Genomic DNA, 21,321 nt, shown 5'->3' with positions numbered 1-21,321 from the left:
CAGAACATGTGCTGAGCATTTTGACAATAAATGGAGGCAAAGATATCTGATGAAGACTTGACTGAAATTACTCTTGTGGGATCCTTTCACAATTGCAATTCTCCTCCTCCCACTGCACCCATCAACCCCCAGCTTCAACTAGCCAATGGTTCAATTATCCATTCACTAGCTCAGCTTAATCTGCTAAATTGTAGTGGAATGTTTTTGTCCCCTGTAGCCCACTTGCCTGATATCTGTAAGGACAGTACCTTAAAGCTGTAGCTGTCTTTCACTGTGGGTATGGACAATTGCTGAGAAAGCTCTGCCACTGGCCACTTAGATTCAGAGTTATTACAATGATACATTGCAGAAGGAGGCCATTCAGCCCACTGTGTCTGCACTGGGTTTCTGAGCATTTCAGCTTAATGCCAATCACCTGCCTTTTCCCTGAAATTCTGCACACTGTTTCTATTTAAATAATCATCTAATGGCCCCTCAAATGTCTCAATGGACTCCATCTCCACCATGTTTCCAGTCAGTGGATTCGATACCCGAACTACTCACGGAGACAGTTTTATCCCCCTCACATCACTCTTGCCCTCTCATTCATTGTTGCTTTACAGGCAGGAACAGTTTCTCTTTATCTATTCTTTCCAGCCCATTCATGATTTTGAAAACATCAAACGTCCTCTCACCCTTCTCTCCAAGGAGAACAATCACAAATCCTTTAATCTGTTTGAAGTTTCTTATTACTGGAGCCATCCACGTAAATCACTCTGCGCTCTCTCCAATGTATTCACATCTTTCCTATAGTGTGGCAGCCACACCTATACACAATTCTCAAGTGGAGATCTACCAAGTGTTTTGTAGAGGTTCAGCACCACCTCCCTGCTCTTTCAATCTATGCTATTAATAAAGCGGAGAACACTGTATGCTTTATTCACTGTTCTTGCTTCCTGTCCTGCCACCTTCAATGATCTGGGCACATCCAGGTCCCTGTGTTCCTACACCTCAGAAGACTTTGGGATTTTCGTTTACATTAGTTGCATTCTCAAAGGAAGTGTGAAGAACAGCTGCTTCAAAATGTTAATGTAATTTCAGCAGTCTGACAATCCAAGTGGCAAGTGCTGGTGAAGGGAATAAGACCTATAGTTGCAGCATTGAAATTCTTAATTTCTAACTCATGGCCTAGAAGAATGCCTTGGTGATGGAGGAACCAGGGATTAATGAATTTATCCTGTAGAGTCCACATGGCATACAGTGTGCGCTTTCCACTTTCCTAACTTTGACAAACTTCGTGAAATCGAGCAGTGGGCTGAACGTGGAGCTGATCAATATACTGCTACTCAGCTTTAGGAAATGGCATTCAAAATAAAAGAGCTATTCTGAAATATAATAAAGGGGTGTAGTCTATTGTCCTTTTAGGTTATCTCTACTTTGCAGTAGGGTGTTCTTTGGAATCAATTGCATTCCTTCAAATTCTTCTTCAAAAATGTCATAGTGTGAAACATACCCCTCTGTTAATTTTGATTATAGCTTGTCTTTGTTGCTTCTGGGTTTGTTGTTTCCTCTGCTGGCTTGGCCCTCTATTCTGGAACATATTCCTACAATGACAAAAGATCAAAATTGCAGGCTATTTTTAAAAGACAAAAGTGCTAAACAGCATTTCAAAAATTACATCATTAATAGTGCACCTCAAAACTGACACCGGATCAATATAACCCCTGAAATTGAAACAGGGGAATATGGAGGCAAAAATAAATCCACTAGCTACAATCGTTCCAATTTCCCCCTTAATTTACACACCAGAGCTGGATAGCATCAGATTTAAATAAAAAGTCTTGAAATTATAAAAGGAATCTTTAACATAGTGAAACATCAAAATAAGCTTCATTGGAGTTTTCCAAACAAAATGTGGCAGGCAGCTAGATGTAGTAGTATTGGACTTTCTGACCAGTAAGTTGGCAGACATTAAGGAGCATCTTAAAAAGGGCTGGTTTGGAGGAGGTTCACAAGAATGATCCCAGGAATGAAAAGCTTAGCATATGATGAACTTTTGAGAACTCTGGGAGTATTCTCGACAGAGTTGAGAAGAATGATGGGGGATTGGATTGAAACGTTCAGAATGCTGAACGGCCTGGACAGAGTGGACATTGGGATGATGCTTTCATTGGCAGGAAAGAGCAGGACTTGTGGGCACAGCCTTGGAGTAAAGGGAAGACTGTTTAGAATGGAGATAAGTAGAACCTTCTTTAGCCAGAGAGTAGTGAATCTGTGGAATTTATTGCCACAGTAGGCAGTGCATGTCAGGTCAATGAATACAGAAGGACCTCGATTATCCGAAGGACATGGGTGTGGAGTATTTCGTTCAGTTAATCGAAGGCTGGATAACATAGTTAGCCACGCCTCGGGACCTTGCAATCTTTTTTGCATTACCTGAAATTCAGTTAATCAAATGCCAGACAAATCAGGGTAATAGATAAGTTCTTGATTGCCAAGGGAATGAAAGGTTATGGGAAGAAAGTGGGAAAATGAGACTGAAAAACCTATCAGCCATGATTGAATTGCAGAGCAGACTTGATGGGCTGAATGACCTAATTTATGTTTCTATGCCACATGGTCTAACAGGTCTTGATCCAAGTTAGGCAAAGCTCAATAAATTGTTGAATGAATTCTTCTTTATGTAAAATGGAGTTTAAGAGGTTGGCCACAAAGAACATTGGAATAGTCAAGTCTACAGTTAACAAAAGAACGCATGCAAGTTTTTGCAGTAGATGAGCTGAGGCATGAGGGGTGTTGGGAGATGTTTTATGCTTGGAATAAAGTATTCCATATGATGGCATGCTTGGAAGCTCAACTTGATGTCAAATACAACACCAAGGATATAAAACATTCAGTTTAGCCTCAAAGGGCTGAAAAAGAAAGCAATAGACTCAGTGGCTGGCAATACCAGACAAGTAGTCTAACAATTGAGAGAGGGTGGAGATAAATTTTAAAAATCAAATTACAATAATTATCTTGTCAATAATTATCTAGTTGTTTAAGGTAAAGTCCGGATGATGACTTAACCAGATCTTAGTGGAAAGAGCAGATTGATCCTGGAGGAGCAACAAGGGAAAGGTTCATCAGTTCAGGTTGTCTGGCAACATAAAAATGATGTTTGCAGGCACAACATATTATTGAATCTATGGGAAACGGAGTTTAATTGAATATTGTGGATAATTTGTTTATATTTGTGAATAAATATAATATCCTTGCAGTTTATGTGCTCATGTACTCAAGGACAAACTTTCAAAAACAATGTAGAAGGTCATGATGAATTCCTGTCCCATTCACTAATGCACTTTGCCACCATGTTAATTGAAAAGGTGTCTCTCTTTCTCCTCTGTTAGAGTAGAAATCTTTGTTACAGTAGAGACCACTGGCTGAGTATAGAGCATTCCATTGTTAAAAAAACTGGCAGTGTTCAAAATATTGCCAATTGCTCTTCATACCCACAGTTATTTTCTTTGTTCCTCTCACTTCCCTGTACATTGGAACCATTGTCCTGCCCTCTTAACATCTACATCAATTCAAGAATAATTAGGTCCTATATCAGGGACGCAAAAGGGATTGCTGAATTTGTTCTATTTATTAATGCAGTTTGTGCACTAGGGGCAAGGCTAATATTTAATGTCCATAATTGGCCTTGAACAATGATAGGGAGTTATCTTCTTAAACCACTGCAGTGACACGTGGCAAGGAAGTTCCAGGATTTTGACTGAGTCAGTGAATTCAGGATTGCTGTGTGACTTGCAAGGGAACTAATTCCTGTGCACCTGCTCCAATTCTTCCTCTGGATGGTAGAAATCAGATGATTGACAAGACCTTGCAGAGTGCTACTTTGCAGAAGTAGCAGAAGGAGTGAACGTTAAAAGTGTTAGATGGGGTGTCAATCAAGTGGACTGCTTTGTCTTGGATGCGGTTGAGATTCTTGAATGTTACTGGAGTTGCATTCATCAGGAAAGTAGAGGATCTTCCATTCCACTCCTGACTTGTGTCTTACGATCAAGCTTTGGAAAGGCAGAAGCTATGATATCAGTGACAGAACTCCTACCCTCTGACCTGTTCTTGTAGTCATAGTTGGTCCAGTTCAGTTTTTGGTTCATGGTAGCTCCCAGGCTGACATTATTACTGTCATTGAATGTCATGGGGCGATGGCTAGAGTCTCTTTTGCTGGAGACTAGCATTTGTATGGTACGAGTTTTATTTGTCATTTATTCAATCCTGAAACTTATCCAGTTCTTGCTGGATGCAGTCACCAATTACCTCATAACCTAAAGAGTTGTGAATGCAATTGAACACTGTCTATTCATCAACAAACAGTGACATTTACGATTCTGAAGTTGGTTATGCCAAAAACACTATTGTGACAAATTACTGCAATGACAAGGCGCTGCGATAATCAGCCTCAATAAACCATACCCATCCTCCTTTGTGCCAGGTGTAAGTTCAGTCAGTGGAGAGCTTTTGCCTAATTCCCAAGAAATTTAATTTTACTTTGGCTCCTTCATATCACAGTAAGTCAAATGTTGCCTTGCTCTCAAGGTAGTCATCATCACCTTTGGAATTCAGCTTTTTTGTCTGTGTGTGGACCAAGGCTATAGTGAGGTTTAGATGGGACCTCATTACGTTTCTTTAGTCTCCCATATGTCAAGTAGCAGAAAGTGAGGACTGCAGATGCCGGAGATCAGGGCCAGAAATTAGGTGCTGGAAAAGCACAGCAAGTCAGGCAGCATCAAAGGTGCAGGAGAATCGGTGTTTCGGGCATAAGCCCTTCATGCCTGCACCACACTCTCGACTCCCATATATCAAGTTCTTAGATTGGGACCTACTGCCTTTTAAATTCATCCTCGGGTGACCGTCTGCATGGAGTTTGCACATTCTTTCCGTGTCTGTGTGGGTTTCCTCTGGGTGCTCTGGTTTCCTCCCACAATCCAAAGATGTCAGTGTTAAATTACCCATAGTGTTCAGGGATGTGTAGATTAGGTGCAATAGTCAGGGTTAAATATAGGATAAAAGGGTAAGGGAATGGGTCTGGGTGGATTACTTTCCGGAGGGTCAGTGTGGACTTGTTGGGCCTAAAGGCCTGTTTCCACTCTGTAGAGATTCTATGTTCAAATGTGAAAATCATAGCTATAGGCCATAGCTGAGGATCAAAGCAACAGATGGGATGAGGGTTGGTAGTGATATGTGGGAGAAACTGGATGTTGGTATTTTGTGGCGAGAGATCATTGTTGGCTTGGTTGGTGTAAAGATTGGAAGGAGCAATATAGATTATGTATCAATTAAGTCAGTTTTGCTGATTACCTTCTTTTTGGAATTTGAGGCCTCTGTCTTCTTAGCCTGAATCTTTTCTGGGCCTGCTGTGCTCTTCTCCGCATGATCCATTGAACTCCTTTCTTAGTGGGTGCAGTTTGTTGTGAATCCTAGAAAGGACATTAGTTTTGAAAATAATTTGAAATACATCGAAATTATCAAGTAAAACTAGGGAAGTTTAACAGATTGGTTTGCATTACCAGGTGAAAACTGGCTTTGCGATTCAAAGGGCTCACTCCTTTGGTTGCGACAACAGGTCTTCTTCCACCTGACCTTGCTGTGATATTTTTACCCTGTGTCAGCCAACGTCGATTAACTCTGCTGTACCCTTGCAGTTCAGAAATATTTCTCCTTAGTCTATTGAATCCTATTGAAATTGATACAAACAAATTAATTTAAATAATGTACTTTGACATGTTGACAATCTTATTAAATTCTGGAATCCAATTGGTGGTGAATCAGTGACCGGAGTTTGAAAAGGTCACATTTATGAAGCAGAGGTTCCCGATCTGTAGCCATATTAGACAGGAGCATATATTACAGAATGAGCATGAATGCCCATCTTACTTGTACCACACCTGGTTTCTTGACAATCCCTGGGCTCCTGTATACATTCTGATACTATGCAAACATTTAGCAAATACAACATAGCTATTAGTGGTTTTCATTGCTAACAACATTTATGATATTCATGTTTAATTATTTGGAACAGACTGTCAAATTAAAAGTACTTTTCAAAAATAATCACGATGAGCATCTCTACTCCTGAACTTGTCCTTAATTTTCTTTTTTTTACGTCTTGCTTGAAATTTTGTTATAAAATAAAGTTATTTACTTTTTTTTGTTTTACGCTTTACCTTTCAATCTATGTTGTTTTAAAATTTCCAACCTTTGCATTACACCTCTGTACTATCAAATGCAGAATTTCATCTCTGCATTAATTTACTAAACAGGCTGGAGCATTCATGTTGAATATTTTTTTTTATTGTTGAGAACTTAAGCAAAAATAAGACAGGTTCAACTTTATCGCAGGAGCAAATTACTCCAGATGCTGGAATTTGTACTGAAAACAAAAAGTGCTGGCGATCACAGCGGGTAAGGCAGCATCCAGGGAGAGGGAGAGGGAGAGGGAGAGGGAGAGGGAGAGGGAGAGGGAGAGGGAGAGGGAGAGGGAGAGGGAGAGCAAACTAATGTTTCAAGTCTAGATGACTGAAGAAGAGTCATTGAGACTCAAAACGTTAGCTTGCTTTCTCTCCATAGATGCTGCCTGACCTGCAGTGATCTCTAATTTTATCTTATCTTTTCAATTATTCTCAGGATCGCTTTATTCATTGTACTTCGATCAATGGATGATAGGGGATAAACGTGTAGGGTGTAAGTTAGATCATTAGTAAGTCCTTCATAAACGGTATTGCAACATTGTTTCAGCTAATGCAGAAGGATAATCCCTCTCTCCTGCTTTATTGAAAATAAATTGGTCACTAACTTACAGAAGAAATCAGTTGCTCGCAATGGGTTAGCAATAAATCTGACAACGAAAATGCAAGGTTTAATATATTGTTCACTGGGCTTGCAGTGGTCAGCATACATAGTCATTTAATTGCGTGGTTATACTCAAAGTTGAGGTCACCTTGTACATTTTGCTGCACTTCTCTTCCAAAATAATATCGTAGCTTACGAAAACCAGAATTCTGTTGCCTTTTCTGCAGTTCTCTCGTCATCATGGATGTATTTGTTGTAGAGTCGGTTTCCCTTTTATTCAGTTCAATAATGTCATCTTTAAAACATAAAAGCATATTAAAAATCGTCGCAAAATTACTACAGTTTTGCTGCATTTCCTTACCTTGGTACGCTAAAGGTGAAATGGGTGCCAAGGTTAGAAAATGGGTCACTTTAGGCTCTTTATGCCACATTACATCAAACACATTTTACAGAAACGTCTGGATGTATCAGATATTATGCAAGGGAAGACTGGAATAATGTGCCTCAGCTTTAACTTCAGAACATTGTTCCACAATTCTACGGTCATAAATTCTTAATTGAAGTAATGAGAATTTTTCATTGCCCAACTAAGAACACCTCCTCTTACTCCACCTTGGGACCCTCCAACCACACGGCATCAACATTGACTTCATCAGTTTACTCATTCCCCTCCCCCCACCTCATTCCAGATCCAAACTTCAAACTCGGCACCACCCTCTTGAACTTTTATCCCATCTGTCTATCTTCCTTCTTACCTATCCATTCCACCCTGTCACAGCCACTTTTCTCCACCCCCACATTCCTGAAGGGTTTATGCCTGAAACACTGACTCTCCTGCTCCTCAGATGCTGCCTGACCAGTTGTGCTTTTCCAGCGCCACAATTTTTGACTCTGATCTCCAGCATCTGCAGGCCTCATTTTCTTATCTATCATTACTGCCTCATTGAGAGAGATTGAAGAAAAATCCTAGCTAAATTAGGGACAATTTGATCTTGAAGATTGTCAACACAATAGGAAATGAATTAGGAGTACTTTTACATATTGCTTTGTGTGTGTTGTACAACTATTGGAAAGAGTGAAACATTTAAAAGAGTTTTGCAGTGGCTGAAAAGAGCACACTATTGAAATTATAATATTGCAACCCAAAGATGAATACATTTGCTTATTCAATCAGATGCTACTTCCATCTCCACTGTGTGCATTTAAGAATGAAAAAAGGTGCAAAATGCAGTATTCAAGAATCTATTCAAAATGATTCCTGGACCCAATGCTAGGATTCTTGCCTCAATCCCATTTTTGCTAGGATGGAATAAGGATGCAGGCATTCATCCAGCTCACAGCATTTCTGCCCTTGCTTGCTCCATCACGTTACAATTTTATTGTAATTTTGGTCCCTTCAGTAAGTAGATGGGGCTCACAGAAGAGGCGTGAACTACTGGAGACTTCAAGTGGAGAGCCAAAGAAAAGTTTTAAATTATTTCATTTACACCTTTGGAATAGAGAAAACAAACACATTTGCCCTTTCAGTTTCAATTATTTGACACTATTCTGTAAGTTAGATGCGTGTTTGCTAAAGTGATTGATTATATGGTTCTATCTATTAATGTTGGTTGTCATTACATTGATCAATATTGTGATACACATTAGTATCTGTTGGGATGGATTAGAGTGTTTTCTCCTAGAAAAACTGCTCTTATGCATTTGAAATACAAGAGTTGTTTGGATTTCTAGTATAAATCACCTAAAGTAATAAATATCCAAGTCCTTCTAAAATGGAAAAAAAAATTTCAGCAACTTTCATGTAAAGAAATTTTTTTTACCAGTTCCCATATTGCTTTAACTTACAGGATGTGATAAGTAAAAAGGCTACTCTTTTAACCCTCTTTCAATAGACGTTATTGTTCATCTCTCACTGATTTCGTTGTTACAGTTTAGCTCATTATGAAAGCTTGACAGTTTCAAATAAATGTGGAAACATTTGGCAAGGTGCTGTGATTACATTTTGATTGCCAGAGATCAGTGTTTTTAGAGGTTATTAAAGGATTAGATGCCTTTGACATGGTTATGGGTAATAGATGCTTATTTTTAAAACAGGGTGAAAAGCAGGTTATTTTTAAATTTATGATTTTGAATGAGAATATTTCATAATATGAATTATGGTTAAGGATGAGCTCAAATAGATCATGAGACTTTTTTTTAAAATCATCTCCATTTCAAAGATATAGCTCCTGAGTTCTGCATTGAGAGGACATGGGTATAATGTGAAATATAAGAGAGTATAGAGGGCAATGTAGGGCAAGTGAGGTTAAGGAGAGTCTGACATTTATCATTAAAACTAAGATGATTTCCCCACCTGCACTGTCAGCTTGGGTCTTCCTCTGGAAATGATAGGAATGTCTCCATCCACCCATCAACCCAGAAAAAGAATATAATGGGCAGGCACCTTTTTCATTCAGCTTATGTTTCAAGTCAAATGACATTTTATTAGAACATTGCTTTTTACTACACTTGCATTGTGCTTTCTCCCTCCACATTAGAACATAAAACTATTTGTCGTTGCATGAGATTGAGATCAATGTGTATAAGGTATAAATATTCTATTGGTTGGAGTCACACCTAGGAGAAAGAAAGAGGATTGTGTTCACTCGAGACCAATGATCAGGGAAGATGGTAGCAATAGTGTTAATGTGATGAGAATGGTAGCTCAGAGGCCCAGGGTAATGCTTTGGGAATGGTTGGTGGAATTGAAGTCCAATTGATAAAACCTGGGATGGAAAGTTAGTAATGCTGGCCATGAAACTATCATCGATTGTGGTAAAAACCCATCTCAGTTCCTAAAGAAAAGGAAATCAACTGTCCTTACATGTTCAGGCTTACACATGACTCCAGAGTAAAATCAATGTTGTTGGTTCTTAACTACTCTCTGAAGTGACCCAGCAAGCCATTCAGTTCAAGAGCAATTATGGTTAATTACAAGTAAATTCCTCAATCTCACATAAGTGCGAGAAAAATGACAAATTCCAACAAGAGTGTCTAAACACCTCCCATTAACATGGCTGAATTCTCACCTTCAGCATCCTAGAAGTCACCAATGTGTTCCATCAGAAACTCAACTGGATCAGATACTATGAATGCTACAGGAGATCAGAAACTACTTTTTTTATATATAGCAAAGTAGTTACTTCCTGACTGCATTCCAGAGAAGAGTCATATGGATGTACAGCATGGAAAAAGACCATTCAATCCAACTTGTCCATGCCAACTAGATATCCGAATCCAATCTAGTCCCACCTGACAGCACCCGGCCGATATCCCTCTAAACCTATTCACATACCCATCCAAACGTCTTAAATGTTGCAATTTGTGGGGTGAATTTGTATTTGCAGAGTTACATTGTACTTTGCTCAAAAACTGCATGCATTATGTAGAACTCTGAGCTCAAAAACTGCATGAATTTATGTAAAACTCTTATCTCACTTTTTAAGAGTAGAATCAATCTAAACATCATGGCATAGACAGAGAACATGGGGGGCCAACACCTTCAACATATTGCCTAGCTATCACCATTGTTAACAGCTAACCCGAGAATGCAACTTTTAAAAAAAAGGTTTTGTGATTTACACATGAAAGAAGTGAAACTATCACTGTATTCTAACAGATGAAAGGCTTAACAGACAATCAATTTTTCAATGTATAATTTCAGTTACATCACACTGCAAATTTTTGCTATAAATTCTGTGTTACGATCGAGCCCACCACTATCACCTGATGAAGGAGTGTTGCTCCAAAAGCTAGTGCTTCCAATTAAACCTGTTGGACTATAACCTGGTGTTGTGTGATTTTTAACTGTGATTATCATGAGTGATTGAAATCTATGTATTGATTGGATGAATCAGTTTAGCAAAGGCTGCCTGAAGGTAGGAAAATATGAAGTTATGCACTTTGGCAGGACAAAGAGGGGCTGAACATTATTTAAAATTGGGAAAGACTGCAGAAGGCTATGGAACAGAGGGATTTGTGAGTCTGTGCGTATGGATCACAAAAAGCTAACATTCAAGTTCAAGACATAATAGGGAAGGCAAATAGAATATTGACCTTTATTTCAAAGTGGGTAAAGTTGAGATATTTTGCTAAAACTATACAAAGCACTAATCAGAACTCAGTTGGAATATTGTCAACAGTTTTGGACTGCTTATCTAAGGAAATACATCCGAGCATTGGAGGAAGTCAGAGAAGATTGACAAGGCTGATACTGGATATGAAGGAACTGTCTTATGAGAAAAGGTTAAGTAGGTTGGATCTGTACTCCTTGGAATTTAGAAGAATGAGAGTGAGCTTACTGAAATGTACAAGATTCTTCAGGGACTTGACAGGGTAGGTGCAGAAAGGTTGTTTGCCCCGAAGGAGAGTCTAGGACCAAAAGTCATAATCTTGGGGAAAAAGGGATCGCATATTTAAGACAGAGATGAGGAGGAAATTATTCTCTCAGAGGGTAGTAAATCCATGGAATTCTTTACCAAGGAGCATTATTGAGGCTGCATTGATAAGTATATTCAAGGTTGAGATCTCCAAATTTCAGGAATAGAATCCAGGATTTATAGGGAAGGGGCAGGAAAGTAAATCTGAAGGTTTTCAGATCAGCCATGATCTCACTGTATACCAGAGTAAGTTCAATGGCATGATCTACTTCTGCTCCAACATCTTATGAGCTCATAGATATTATCCCCAAAACATTCTTCAAGTGGCACATTCTAGTACAAATTGAGAATGGGTTTTTCCTAGATCAAGTAGTGTGTAAAGGAGCAGGATTAATGAATTACCCAAGACTAATGGAACCTCTACACAGCAATGATCCTAACGTGATTGAATTTAACATTCAATATGAAGATGAGAAGACTTTATGCAAGGTCAATGTTTTGAGCTGAAATAAAAGGAATTAAAAATGCACTAGGTAAAACCTGGCTGAAGTGAACTGAGGAAATAGACTAACAGAAAGATCAATGGAAAATGTAGTGACAAACATTTAATGAGTTATTTTATTATGATCAGCAAAGAAACAATCACATGAGAAAAATAAATTGTCCAGGAGGAGGCTACATCATCCATAGTTAATTGAGGAAGTTCATTAGTATCAAATTGAAGAAAAAAGTGAGGGAGCAACTTTTTAAAAAGTTTAATCACCAGAGAAAGGGTACTGAAATAATGAATAGAACTAAAGGCTGAAAAGTTATCAGGACCTGTTGGACTTCATTTCAGGCTTCCAACATTGTGATTGCAGAGATAGCCATTGCACTGTTTGTAATTTTCCATACTCCTGTGATCTGAAAAGGTCCCATCAATTTAAAAAATAGCAAATATAGCTAGTCTATTAAACAAAAAAGACAGACAGCAAACAGTTAGCTTAACATCTGTTAAAGGCCAAAAGTTAGAATCTATTACCAAGTTGGTTATAAAAGGGTCCTTAGTAAATCCAAAAGGCATTTGATAAGGCACTACATCAAACATTGCTATGCAATTTAAGAGGTCATGGTGTAGAGAGTAACATATAATCAAGGACAGAAGGATTGGGTGGCAGGAGTCATTTTTGAGTTGACAAGTGTAAACAGTGGATTGCCAAAGAATCAGTGCCGGGGAACCATCTATTCTAGAAATGACTGACGGAGGGACCAAATGTATGCTTAGTAAATTTGCTGATAGTACAAAGTTAGATACAAAAACAAAAAAGATCTACAAAGAAATTTGGATAGATTTAGTGACTGTGTAAAAAAAAAAAATTGACAGATGGAGTATAATTTAAGAAATGTGAACTCTTCAGCTTTGGCAGGGAGAATAGAAATGTACATTATTGTTTAAATGGAAAAAGAAAGAAAACCTCTATGGAACAAAATGATTTGGTATCCTGGAACAGAAATCACAAAATATTAGTAGGAGGTCAAGCAGACAACGAGGAAACTAAATGAAATGTTGCCATTTATTGCAAGAACAACAGAATATTAAAAAACAGGGAATGTCTTGCTGGAATTGTGTTGGGCACTGGCAAAACTACATCTGGTGTACTGTGCACAATTTTGGTCTTGTTACTCGAGAATGAGTATAGCACCGTTAGAAGCAGTTCAGAGAAGGTTCACTCAACTGAGTCCTGGGTTATCTTTTGAGGATCAGTTTGGCCTGTATTCATTGTGGTTTATAAGAATGATAGGTGAAACATATAAAACCCTGAAGGGATTGATAAGATGGATGCTGAGATGGTGTTTCCCCTTATAGAAGGAACTAGAAAGGGGGTGGGGAGCAGTTTTAAAAATAAGGGGTCTTCCATTTAAGACGGAGATGAGGAGAATGTTGAAGAGAAAGCATGGAATGAAGATAGCATGGATACAGAAAGCTCCTCTCTACCTCTTGAAAATGCAACCTGAGCAAATCAGTGCCATTGGGGTGAAAAAGAAAGGAACTTGGGCAAACCACAGTGACTGAGAAATCAAGGGGATGTGGAAGCTTTGCCACTGAAGGAATTAGGACTTCAGCTGAGGGTTACACTCCCCTGCAACTCTCAAACAGTAATCTCCAAATACTTGGACTTTCCTGTCAGCATTAGATACTTCTCTGCCTACCTCCTTTTTGGCTCTTTATCTATATTTTGTGTATGTTTGTTACTGATTTTTTTTTGTTTGATAAAACCCTTCCACTCAAGAAAATCTGGGAATTGGTCTGTTATTTTTAATCTGGTTTATGAAAATAACTGATGTGTGATAGCTATGTGCTAAAAAAAGGAAAAGAAAAATGATATTTGGTATGACTGACCAAGAGGAGGTTTCATAAAAATGGGAATCGTGACCCCTCCTCCCCTAGTTATGATCAATTTTGGGGCTAATTCAGTGATGAATTCACTGACTAATGACAAATTTGGAGTACAAACAAATTCTTCCTTCAATAGATGTTATTAAAAAGCCTTACAGAAAATGTTGAACAATTGAAACATGGAGCTTAATCAAGGAACAGCGACAGCGTATCCTTGACAAGTATGTACCAGTCAGGCAGGGAGGAGGTGATCAAGCAAGGGAGCCTTGGTTTACTAAAGAAGTTGAATCTCTTGTCAAGTGGAAGGTGGCGGCTTATGTTAGGAGGAGATGTGAAGGCTCAGGTAGGGCGCTTGAGAGTTACAAATTAGCCAGGAAACACCTAAAGAGAGAACTAAGAAGAGCCATCAGGGAACATAAGAAGTAATTGGCAGAGAGGATCAAAGAAAACCCTAAAGCTTTCTATTGGTATATCAGGAATAAAAGATTGGCTAGAGAAAGGCCAATCAAGGATAGTAGTGGGAAGTTGTGTGCAGAGTCTGAGGAGATAAGGGAAGTCACCGGTATTCATACTGAAGAAGACAATATTGTCGAGGAGAATATTGAGATACAAGCTATTAAACTACAGGATGAAGGGTCACCAGGAGGTAGTGTTAGCAATTCTGGAAAGTGTGAAAATAGATAAGTCCCCTGGACCGGATGGGAATTATCCGAGGATAGCAAATGTTGTCCCCTTCTTCAAGAAGGGGAGTAGAGACAACCCTGGTAATTATAGACCACAGAGCCTTACTTCTGTTCTGGGTAAAGTGTTGGAAAAGGTTATAAGAGATAGGATTTATAATCTAGAGAGGAATAAGTTGATTAGGGATAGTCAACACAATTTTGTGAAGGGTGGCTCGTGCCTCGCAAACCTATTAAGTTCTTTGAGATGGTGGACAAATAGATGGATGAGGGTAAAGCAGTTAATGTGCTGTCTATAGATTTCATTAATGCATTTGATAAGGTTCCCCACAATAGGCTATTGCACAAAATACAGCAACATGGGATTGAGGGTGATTTTGTGGTTTGGATCAGAAATTGGCTAGCTGAAAGAAGACAGATGGTGGTGGTTGATGGGAAATGTCATCCTGGAGTTCAGTTACTAGTGGTGTACCGCAATGATCTGTTTTGGAGACACTGCTGTTTGTCATTTTAATAAATGACCTGAATGAGTGTGTGGAAGAATATGTTAGTGAATTTGAGGATGACACTAAGGTCGGTGGAGTTGTGGATAGTGCTGAAGGATGTTGCAGGTTATAGAGAGATATAGATAAGATGTACAGCAGGGCTGAGAGTGGCAAATGGAATTTAATGTGGAAAAGTGAGGTGATTCCCTTTGGAAGGAGCAGCAGGAATACAAACGACTGGGCTAATGATAAGATTCTTGGTAGTGCAGATGAGCAGAGAGACCTCAGTGTCTGAAAAGTAGACACCTGAAGGTGCCACCCAGTTTGATAGGGCTGTTAAGAAGGCATACGTTGTGTTAGCTTTTATTGGTAGAGAGATTGAGTTTTGGAGCCACGAGGTCATGCTGCAGCTGTACAAAACTCTAGTGCAGCCGCACTTGGAGTATTGCATACAGTTCTGGCTACCGCATTATAGGAAGGATGTGGAAGCTTTGGAAAGGGTTCATAGGAGATTTGCTAGGATGTTTCCTGGTGTGGAGAGAAGGTCTTATGAGGAAAGGCTGAGGGACTTGAGGCTGTTTTCGTTAGAGAGAAGGAAGTTGAGAGGTGACTTAACTGAGACACGTAAGATAATCAGAGGGTTAGTTAGGGTGGACAGTGAGACCTTTTCCTCAGATGGTGATGGCTAGCATGAGGGGACATAGCTTTAAACTGAAGGGTGATAGATATAGGACAGATAGAACATAGAGAAGTACAGCACAGAACAGGCCCTTTGGCCCACGATGTTGTGCTGAGGTTTATTCCTAATGAAAAATATAGTAACTTAACCTACGCACCCCTCAATTCACTGCTATCCATGCGCGTGTCCAGCAGTCACTTAAATGTCCCCAATGACTCTGCTTCCACCATCACAGCTGGCAATGCATTCACAACTCTCTGCGTAAAGAACCTACCTCTGAGGTCTTCTTTATACCTTCCTCCTAATATCTTCAAACTATGACTCCTTGTACCAGTCAATCATGCCCTGGGGAAAAGTCTCTGGCTATTGACTCTATCTATTCCGCTCATTATTTTATACACCTCGATCAGGTATCCTTTCTTCCTCCTTCTTTCCAGAGAGAAAAGTCCAAGCCTATTCAACCTTTCTTCATAAGGCAAACCCTCAGAGGTAGTTTTATTAGTCAGAGTGGTAGGGGCATGGAATGCACTGCCTGCAACAGTAGTAAACTCACCACCTTTAAAGGGCATTTAAGTGGTCATTGGATAGGCATATGGATGAAAACGGATTAGTGTAGGTTAGAAGGACTTCAGATTGATTCCACAGGTCAGCATAACATTTGAGGGCTGAAGCGCCTGTACTGTGCTGTTTATTCTATTTAAGAGATCCAAGTTCAATTTAGGTTTTCTTAGAGGAGCACAATAGTTTACAGAAAACTGAAAGCCTTTCTCTTGCACTTAGTCAATGTGATAACTAAGCATCTAGAGGTGGAATTTCACCTGAAAACCAGAAATTGCAAAACAGGCAGCAAAATGCCTAGAGCTAGAAATGGAGGATAATGAAATAGATAACATAATATTGGAAGAAGATTCAAGTCAGAATTTCTGAAAAAAAAAATTGGTAAGATGATCTGGAAAAAGAAAGGAGAGACAGGAGCAAGACAGAGGAAAGGGTTAGAATTTTAGCAGTTAACATGAAAAGGAAAAGGGATTTAAATTGAAATACCTCAACCAGAGGTGGGAGACAGAGCAGCTTTGGGAAGGGAATCATACTTCACTTAAACTTAATGGCTGAAGGATTCAAAGTTGCCATTTCATCCCCAAGTTTGACAAAACAAAAGAGGTGGACACCTTGATCTCTTTTGAAAGAGCAGCACATCAGGTAAAATAGCTAGTCCATTGTTGGACAGTGCTGTTAGGAGAAAGTGAGGACTGCAAATGCTGGAGATCAAAGTCAAAGTCAGAAGCATAGCTGGTCAGACAGCATCCAAGAAGTAGGAGAGTCGACGTTTTGAGCAGAAGTTGTTCGTTTGGAATGGTGCTGTTGCATTGTTTTGGAACTTTGGAAAACAAAAATCAAAATAACACAGAGTGAGAGTGAGAATATCTGCACAGTGACTGCCTTTGATGTTTGAATTCGTGTATCGTTGGACATCAGAGTGCATCTGGGAGAATTATCAAACAGTGAAATTCACAACTGATCTTGGAGGAACTGTTGGGTGAAGTTCACAGCACAGAATCAGATAAGTTAATTGTTGTTGTAAGTGTGGCCTACAGAGAATCTGCAGTAGTGAGTAGAGTAGGTTCTTTCTTGATTTATTGTTTTTGGAGATATGTCTCTTGATTAAACTTAACAAGATGGGCCAATGGGCTGAGAAGTGGCAGGTGGAGTTTAATTCAGATAAATGCGAGGTGCTGCATTTTTGCAAAGCAAATCTTAGCAGGACTTATACACTTAATGGTAAGGTCCTAGGGAGTGTTGCTGAACAAAGAGACCTTGGAGTGCAAGTTCATAGCTCCTTGAAAGTGGAGTCGCAGGTAGATAGGATAGTGAAGGCGTCATTTGGTATGCTTTCATTATTGGTCAGAGTATTGAGTACAGGAGTTGGGTGGTCATGTTGCGGCTGTACAGGACATTGGTTAGGCCACTGTTGGAATATTGTGTGCAATTCTGGTCTCCTTCCTATCGGAAAGAGGTTGTGAAACTTTAAAGGGTCCAGAAAAGATTTACAAGGATGTTGCCAGGGTTGGACGATTTGAGCCATAGGGAGAGGCTGAACAGGCTGGGGCGGTTTGTGGGCGGCACGGTGGCACAGTGGTTAGCACTGCTGCCTCACAGTGCAAGAGACCCGGGTTCAATTCCCACCTCAGGCGACTGACTGTGTGGAGTTTGCATGTTCTCCCCGTGTCTGCGTGGGTTTGCTCCGGTTTCCTCCCACAGTCCAAAGATGTGCAGGTCAGGTGAATTGGCCATGCTAAATTGCCCGTAGTGTTAGGTAAGGGGTAAATGTAGGGGTATGGGTGGGTTGTGCTTCGACAGGGCGGTGTGGACTTGTTGGGCCGAAGGGCCTGTTTCCACACTAAGTAATCTAATCTAATCTAATTTTCCCTGGAGCGTCGGAGGCTAAGGGGTGACCTTATAGAGGTTTACAAAATTACGAGGGGCATGGACAGGTTAAATAGACTCCCCCTGGGGTGGGGGAGTCCAGAACTGGAGGGCATCGGTTTAGGGTGAGAGGGGAAAGATAAAAGAGACCTAAGGGGCAACTTTTTCACGCAGAGGGTGGTACATGTATGGAATGGGCTGCCAGAGCATATGGTGGAGGCTGGTACAATTGCAACATTTAAGAGGCATTTGGATGGGTATATGAATAGGAAGGGTTTGGAGGGATATGAGCCGGGTGCTGGCAGGTGAGACTAGATTGGGTTGGGATATCTGGTCGGCATGAATGGGTTGGACTGAAGGGTCTATTTCCATGCTGTACATCTCTGACTCTGGACAATGCTGTTACAGAGCAAGCTGTCTGGGAAAGCACAAGGTTACTCTCTCTTACCTGAGAAAAGTGCCACTGACTAGGAGGCAGTAAGTCATTTTATTTTACGCAGGTACCACAAGCATATATACCATAAATTTCCATAATATCAACAAAGGCAGACATACCTGGAATACAAATGGCATCAACAGCTTGCATTTGGTCATTGAAAATGGAAGCCAACTACAAAAAGCTACAAAAGTAATTCCCCTTAACTTCAAAAACTCTGGACTCTTTTCAATACAGTCTCATCATGAGAAACAGAAGTTATAAAGGCCCAGTCAAGAAACAATTCTGGCTGATGACTGAGTTAACACACGCATCTATAAACTCAGGAGCTGAGGTCAGAAAGCTATCACAGACTAGAGAGGAACAACGATAAGCTAAATACCCTGGAGTTAGTCTGTAGAGAAGAAAGATGCCAGACAGAGAAGGCAGAATTGCCCCAGAAGGAATGCAGATACGAAATGCATGGAAAATTGCAAGTGTTTCGCCCAGGCGCATAAAGAAGAACAGTTGGTTTTAGGTTTCCCATAAATACAAGCTGCAAGATCAGTGTCTGTAGCATTAAGGGTAGTTAGTGCCTGTTTCGACATAATTACGAACACAAGAACTGTCAGGAGCTTTTATCTGAAGGAATGGTGACTACTGACTGTCTAAAACAGTCAGAGAGAGATCAGCATTCCCTGAGCCATTGGATACCAAATAGACGTTTTCTACCTGGAAGCAAATTCAATCTACTGATCAACAGTTCATGGGAAAGAGTATAGATGTGCCATTTGTCAGAGTTTACTTCGAAAGTCTACTTTTAATGGGTCAGGCTACAGTAGAAATTGCCTCAAGTTGACCAATGCCAGGGACAGACACTTTGTTGGGGAATGATTTGTTTACTACCAAAATTTATTCCTCAGACAGAAAAGCACACAGAGGCTGGAGAAAGCCAGCAACAGAAGGCAGAAAAGCCAGGCACTAAGAGGTTTGAAAGGACTATGGGGGCAGCAAACCCAAATAGTCTGAGAAAGCCAATAAGGGTCACTCAATTTAAATAGGGCCAAAGTAAATCCAGACATATCCAAAAGGGTTAGGGCAGATCCATAAAAAAGTTAAAAAGTCTGGGGTTGTGGCATGATGGAAGATCAGAGAAGATGAAAAAGGTTAGAACCAGTGATCTGACTGAAAGATATCTTCATGGTAAAATACAAAGAGAGCCAGTGAATTTCTTCATCTAGGGCAACATGAAGGTGAGGTCTCAGTTCGTGGAAGAACTTCAGGTTAGGATAGCTGAAGCTGAATATCATGGCTGAACCACTGATACAGACACCCAGCTTACTCATGCATTGTTTCATAGAAATCTATGAAGTTGTATTTTCTTACTACCAAACAAGGTGGTGGGTTTATTCATAGAGAGCTTTGCTCACCCCTCCTCACACTGGTTCTGTGCTCTGAACCACAGTGAGTCCAAGTTTAATTCACTCTCCAATTAGCTGCCTATTTACTCTAAACTTGCATCTCCATAGCAACAACTGATCACAAGAATTTGGAGCAGGAATAGGCCATTCAACCTGTCAGGTGTGCCAAGCTATTCAAACACCATGGCTGATCCGAGTGTAGCTTCAACTCACTCTACCTACCCCTCTGACTCCCTTGTTAGTCAAGTATCCCTTTACCTCTGCCTTGATAATGTTCAATGATCTTGCATTCACACATCTCTGAGAATTCCAAACTATCATGGGTATTTTTCCTAAGTCTATTGACTTCATACCCAGAATAAAAACCCACATCTGAGCAAGGATGCCCAGCTTCTAGTCCTCAGCTACTTCAGAGGTGTGCTATAACATCTCTCTGAACAGCTTGATTAAACAAGCTTTCAACATTATTCTCCTATCACTTTGGCCTTAAACGGGCTATCCAACACACTGATCTTTCCCTCAAGCCACATAGCTAACCACAGAAGATGAAAAAAAAAATCCTTTGTCATCAAACAATTATATAGGACTCAATTCGATCATTGACTGGCAATTTTTCTTCTTAAATGAAGAGGCAGGTGCTGACAGCTATTTCTCAAGCCAGTTGTGATTTTTCAACGAAACGTCTTCGTTTAATATGCAAAACAAAACACTCAAAACCGCCTTTTTTGCCAGATGATATTGATTTCAATTTGAACCTTACGCTTGTTTCTTTAAGAGTTTAATAACGTCGACAATTTTTAAAAAATAAACTATACAAAATGGGAGGAAAGTAAGACAAACTAAAAAAAAACTCAATTGTTCCCACTTAATAATTAGTCACATTTATCTCGGCAATGCCAGCCTTCCAGCGCAGTATATCTGATCTTTACATAACCCTACAAGTATTTAATATCATCTTTCCATATTTAGTACTGACTCCAACGAATTGGATCTGGATGATCCTACAGTGTTGCTGTCACTTTAACTCCCTTCCTCCCGGATCTCAGTAAAAGTACAACATTATCACTTAAGTGAATTGCAAAGCAAACAATAATTCAGTTTATCCTCGTAAGAGCCAACTACTCCCGCGAGTACTTTCATATCAGCCAATTTGGAAGAAAGTTCACTCGAGATTTTCTAAGGACGGGTACTTGCCTAAAGACATATCAATTTTTTCTGAGCTTTTTTCCACTTCCGTGGGAGCAGGTTCAGCCACGTTCTCGGTCATTTCTTTGTCTGTCTGTCTGTCAAATGGCTATTTGTGAATAATCCAAAAATTTGGCGAAGTGGAGAGCACACTTCACAAAGTTTGTCACTTGTCCAGCTTCAGATGGGAACAGCGCATGTGCGGAATGCTGTCCTTGTGCTGATAACGTGACCCAAAGTGTTTCTGTCAAGGGGCTGCAGCAAATCTATCCCTTCGCTTTTGTGAATTTAAACACGGGCGAGTTATGTAGAAAAGTATTCTGGAGCAAAATTTTAACATGATAAATCATTACCTTCCTGACGAATTGCCATCGTGTTTGATTTAAAACTTGAAAGCGTCTGGAACCAATTAATGGGT

General features: G+C 39.9%; 1 protein-coding gene across 2 annotated transcripts in view; it reads right to left on the bottom strand.

Annotated features, from left to right (window-relative positions):
* Positions 1 to 21,118, bottom strand: part of LOC122557131 (UAP56-interacting factor-like) — a 56,419-nt gene extending 35,301 nt beyond the window's left edge. For both annotated transcript variants that reach the window (XM_043704474.1, XM_043704475.1), the window contains exons 1-5: positions 20,913 to 21,118; positions 6,968 to 7,114; positions 5,538 to 5,704; positions 5,329 to 5,447; positions 1,493 to 1,583 (exon numbers count right to left, since the gene is read on the bottom strand). In XM_043704474.1, coding sequence (XP_043560409.1) covers positions 1,493 to 1,583; positions 5,329 to 5,447; positions 5,538 to 5,704; positions 6,968 to 7,114; positions 20,913 to 20,985 — 597 coding nt within the window. In that variant the 5' untranslated portion in view covers positions 20,986 to 21,118. The remainder of the gene's footprint in view (positions 1 to 1,492; positions 1,584 to 5,328; positions 5,448 to 5,537; positions 5,705 to 6,967; positions 7,115 to 20,912) is intronic.
* Positions 21,119 to 21,321: the final 203 nt, after the last annotated feature.

This window comes from Chiloscyllium plagiosum, chromosome 15, assembly GCF_004010195.1.
Source record: "Chiloscyllium plagiosum isolate BGI_BamShark_2017 chromosome 15, ASM401019v2, whole genome shotgun sequence".
NCBI classification, from domain to species: Eukaryota; Metazoa; Chordata; class Chondrichthyes; order Orectolobiformes; family Hemiscylliidae; genus Chiloscyllium; species Chiloscyllium plagiosum.
Note: the sequence above shows the minus strand (reverse complement) of the source record. Positions and strands in the feature narration are given on the sequence as shown.